Source organism: Acanthisitta chloris, unplaced genomic scaffold (assembly GCF_000695815.1).
Source record: "Acanthisitta chloris isolate BGI_N310 unplaced genomic scaffold, ASM69581v1 scaffold16488, whole genome shotgun sequence".
Taxonomy (NCBI): Eukaryota; Metazoa; Chordata; class Aves; order Passeriformes; family Acanthisittidae; genus Acanthisitta; species Acanthisitta chloris.
In genome coordinates, this window is record NW_008686619.1 from 1 (window position 1) to 4,957 (window position 4,957).

A 4,957-nucleotide genomic window follows, 5' to 3' on the forward strand; every position below is an offset into this window, starting at 1 on the left:
AGCCTTGAGCAACCTGCTCTGGTGGGAGGTGTCCCTGCCCAGGGCAGGGGTTGGGGCTGGATCGTTTCTCAGCTCCATTCCAACCCCTGAACACACTGTGGTTCTAATGCCCCCGACCACAGTAGAAGCTATTACAGCTTCCCCTAGCCCTGCTCACCCCATCAGAGCTCTCTCGTGTCCCTTCCCTCCCCCCCACGCTGAGGAACAGCTTTCATGAACAAACTTCAGCCCTGCTGCAAACCAGAGGAGTCAATTTGTAACTGCAACTTGCACTGCCAAAAACAGCTGCTGCTTTTTTTGTTTCAAAGGTGAATCAGAAAATTCTAGACTTAAAATAAAACTGTCAGGGTTGGGTAGGATTTTATTTGTCCTCAGGACAAAAAAAAAGGAGCTAAGATAATTACAAATAAAGGAACTTTAATTAGCAGGTGATACAGAACAGTCCAGTCAGTGGCAGAACAGCACAGTAGTTACAGAACAAAAACTGTAAATACAGCAGCAGCCATGCCTGGAGGCATCAAAAGCAAGATCCTTATCCTACAGCTGGAAAGTGGCTGAAGTCTGTGACATCCCACTGTAAATAAAGGTGTTATTAAAAATGACAAACTGCCCTGTAATGACTTTGATAACCTCCTGTGCAGCAGCTCCTGCAACAGAAAACAGAAGGTAGTTAGCAGGTCATATTTAACAGCAGTGAAATGATGTTATTTATCTAGAACTCACTACACTGGGATTATTTTGGAAGTGCCTGATACATCTCCTAGGAGGTAAAAAAGCCCTACAGTACTTCCCCATATAAAAGAGGCTTTAAAAGCTGCTACTTCCAACATTAGCTTTGCATACACTCTGCTGTATATACTGTCTCTCCCTGTACACACACAGCCAAAACGTGTGAGCACACAGACCCAATGCAGGCTGTGACCTCTCTAAACACAACTGAAGCTCAATTAAAAAAATCATGTACAATCAAACTGGAAAATAAACTGAAGGGTCACTTCACCATGACCCCTTTGTGTTTTCCTGCAGCAGGAAATATTCTGTAATTCCTTCAGAACTTATCTTTGTTCTTCTAAAGCACAGTGCATGCCAAGCTTCAGGTCATCAGAGAAACATTTCTATATACACAGAGTGTACTGCATGAAGACAAATAAAGGAGGTATCAATTTTGAGCCTCCATTAACACATTTCATTTTGGTAATACCCACAAGTTGAATGAAGCTAAGAAATCAAATGTCTATGAAATAGAAATAGCCTTAACACGTGTATTGTGTTAAGGGAAGATGTGTGCTGTGTTAATTTAAAAATCATTACTATCCTTTCAAAAAATGAATGAATTTTTAAACACATTTTTAAGCTCCTAGAATTGATCTACTGTAATTGTTTTTGATGTTTACTTGGTTTCTTTTACTGCCTTTAAGCCCTTGCTGCGTCTATCTACTCTATAAGCTACAGGAGGTCCCATCTGCAGAACAAAGGAGAGGATTTTGCCCTAAGACTACCTTTGTCTACAGCCTGTGATCACACCTGCTCTGGCAACACAAAGTGATTAAAGTGACAGAGATTCCTACGGGTGTGTTTGGCCCTCAGAAATCCTGTGGCATCCTCACCTCCCATGAAGGCAGCAATAGCATGTGGCTCAGCAGCTCCATAGCGACAGCTAGACAGGAAAGCAACAGTTAGCATTTTCCAATCAGTGTTGGTGGCCAAGGGACACTTCAGATACAATACTTACAACTCATGAACATAGTCATCCTTCACCACCACGGAAAGACCATGTTCTTGTAAGAAACTAGTCAGGCAGGATTTCAGCTTTCCAATATCATCTTCTACCTGGTAGTTGTAGACACCTGGAAAGTAAGTTAACTGCTTCATCACAGCTGTAACACCACACTCAGAATTCATGGGTGCCAGTGGCAATTGAAGTATTTTATTTCTCTGACAAGTTTATAAACCAATTAGTAACTCACACTAGACTGATAATAACTGAATATTCTGTTGATGCTACTCATGGTAATGACAAATTGCTGCACAGCTGAACTGAGTCATAATCCATGTAACCCATCCAGATTAGATATCAGGAAGAAGTTTTTCCTGTGAGGGTGGTGAGACACTGTCCCAGGTTGCCCAGGGAGGCTGTGGCTGCCCCAACCCTGGCAGTGTTCACAGCCAGGTTGGATGAAGCCTTGAACAACCTGCTCTGGTGGGAGGTGTGCCTGCCCAGGGCAGGGGGTGGGACTGGGTGATCACCAAGCTCCATTCCAACCCCTGAACATCCTATGATTCCATGACTTCAGTGGTATTCATTCAGATAAATTCCTAGGTTCCCAAAGAGTAAGAATTCTCATGTTAATTTTCACATTCTTAAAGTTATATTAATATGAAAATAAAACTACAACTAATGCTGAATTTTTAGTTTATACCTAGTATTATAGTAACTGTTGGATCTTTGTATCTCTTTTGATGATATGAGGTGCCTCTGGAATTACATACCTGGATATCTACCATGCTGCTTGTAAAATCTGTCTACAGCCCTCAGCATCAAGTACAGCACCACTTCACTGTCTGGGTTATCCATGTGGGAAACTGAAACAGCAAGAGAACTGGTTAGCTGGGACAGAGGAAATGGAGAAAGAAAGGTACTGAGTTACCTGAAATCAAGTATTACCTATGTGCTTAAACTGCAATATCTGCAGTAAAAAGAAATCTTGATGAAAACAACCTACAACTGAGAATCTCAAAGAGTCAACTGTCAGACACACGATTCTGCCTCCAAAGTTTATGACAAAACCATACTGTGTGTATTTGATATAAACTGTACAGTGATGATACATTTCAACTCTGACAGCTGCTGCAATTTAAGTGGGATAGTCATAATTTGGGTGTTTGAAACACATGTTTTAAATATTTACCTGTAATGACTGTAATTACAAAACAGGTCCTAAGTCCCTTACCATGCAGCTCAGTCATCTTTCTAAATACTAACTACTACTTAATCACATTGCATATTACCAACTAATTCAAGGAACTTTCACTGAAAGATACAAGATGTGTATATCCACAAAATCTATACACATTTTGTCCAAAACATTCAGAGGACTTTCCTAAGCTTGATTTCAAACTTTGATAAACAAGTTTTTCCAGTGTTCTAATTTATGCAGGTTCAAACCCAAAAAGCTACAGTAAGTGACTAGTTTGCTAGTTCATACTGAAAAGATAAGCTGAGAGGGGCCAAGACAATTACTCTCAGCTAACACTTTTCAGCTCTGTCAGAGACAACTGCAGTATAGGAGAGAAAAGTTTGAAGAAAACAGTGTTTATTTATAGGCTACCCAAAGTAAAATCTGCAAGAAAAAACCTGAAGCACAAGATCAATCTTAAGGCCATTTCTGAAATTTCAAATTCAACATTCCAGACTCACAAACTCCACACTTCTAGTTGATGCCAAATGATAAAACTGCATAATGCACCAGAACGTGTAGCACACAACTCTTTCCAATCACCAAACCATTTCCAGTTGGACATGCAATTCAAGCATGTGCCAGAAAGGAGAACTTACTGATTTCATCCTTGTTGAAGGTGTTCAAGCCGTACTCCTCAGCCAGGGACCTGCACCGCACCACCCGGAGGAAAGCCGCGTTGCTGCCTAAGCACAGGGTGCACAACAGGACATTACCTTCCTCAGTGGGATACTCACCACTTCCTACACTTTGTATGTCTCTGATGTGTTCAGCGTGAACACCAGAACACCATCATTTGATGTAACACTCTCCTGTTTCTCCCAGTAGCCTGCAGTAATCAAAGCCCATTAACCTACGTTATATGGTCACAAGTATTTTAGTGAAATAATTTGTGCTTACAAGCTTCTGGAATCTACACATCTCTGCCATGCTAATGTAACAGCTCACAAAATGCTTCCACAGCAATTCATCAGTCACACCCACCAAACTTCTGTTTCCCTCTTCCACTCTGCAAATGAACATTGGTTCTTTCCACCTTGCACCGCATCCAGTGCTGCCTCACCTGCTCTCAATTCACATTCTAACAGTACAGCCAGGAGCTGAAAAAACTGCTTCTCCAGTATCATTGCTATGAAACAATCAATGTACAGCTACTACCTAGCACTCACAAAGAGCAACTGTGAGGTTCTCCAAACTCCCAGCAATGGTTTCTCAAATAAGCTTGAGAAGCTTTCTCAAGTAAGCTTTCCCTGTGCTATGTGCTTACATATCTTCCAGCTGCGTACAAATCTTCCAGCTGCAAGGAGACTCAGCCAACCTGTTGTTGGACAGGGATACATATCCAGGACACAACCTCAAATGCCATCTACTGGGTTATCTTTCCAGCCTACCAGAAGTTTATAGAGCCTCCACTCTGAAATCAGGATCACAGGATAGGCAAGAGTGCTTAGGCACTCATCACAGAAAGCAGAGCACAGCTGCTCCCTCTTGTCTGGACCTGAAACAACATCATGGCTTTTAAAAGCCAACCTTTATAGCCTCACTGCTGAGAGAAGCTGAACACCTGTGATTTCCACTGAAGATGAGGGATGCAAACCACTAAGTACTTACTTGAAAAATTCCAATATTGATTTACTGTTTAATAACTACAATATCATTCTAAAGTTTTTGGTCATTTGATCATTTGTATAAACCCAGCAACAGAATCCAAGCATACTCACAGAGCAGTTTTAGTTCTCTCTCTGAGATAGACTCAGGCGCCTAGAAGAGAGAAAACACTAATTCCAGCGCATACAATGACCAGAGAATTTATGCTTTCATATATATTGATATATTTACAGTGAAATAACTAGCCATTAATGTACAAAAAAAAGCATCTAAAGTTGTATATAATATATCCCTGTATGCATTTTACTTTTATATGATCAAACCATAAGTGATGATAACACACCACAGATGCTTCATTTCATTAGAACTTACTAAAGCCTTTTGAAGACACA

The 4,957-nt window shown here is 40.9% G+C and overlaps 1 protein-coding gene across 3 annotated transcripts in view; it reads right to left on the bottom strand.

Annotated features, from left to right (window-relative positions):
- Nucleotides 1-486: 486 nt before the first annotated feature.
- NAE1 (NEDD8 activating enzyme E1 subunit 1) overlaps nucleotides 487-4,957 on the bottom strand; it is a 13,250-nt gene continuing 8,779 nt past the window's right edge. For 2 of the 3 annotated variants that reach the window (XM_009080244.1, XM_009080242.1), the window contains exons 14-19: nucleotides 4,679-4,718; nucleotides 3,557-3,643; nucleotides 2,491-2,583; nucleotides 1,733-1,847; nucleotides 1,608-1,657; nucleotides 538-647 (exon numbers count right to left, since the gene is read on the bottom strand). In XM_009080244.1, the coding sequence (XP_009078492.1) occupies nucleotides 538-647; nucleotides 1,608-1,657; nucleotides 1,733-1,847; nucleotides 2,491-2,583; nucleotides 3,557-3,643; nucleotides 4,679-4,718 (495 nt within the window). Of the gene's footprint in view, nucleotides 648-1,607; nucleotides 1,658-1,732; nucleotides 1,848-2,490; nucleotides 2,584-3,556; nucleotides 3,644-4,678; nucleotides 4,719-4,957 lie in introns of all 3 variants that reach the window. The other variant, XM_009080243.1, reaches the window with a different exon arrangement.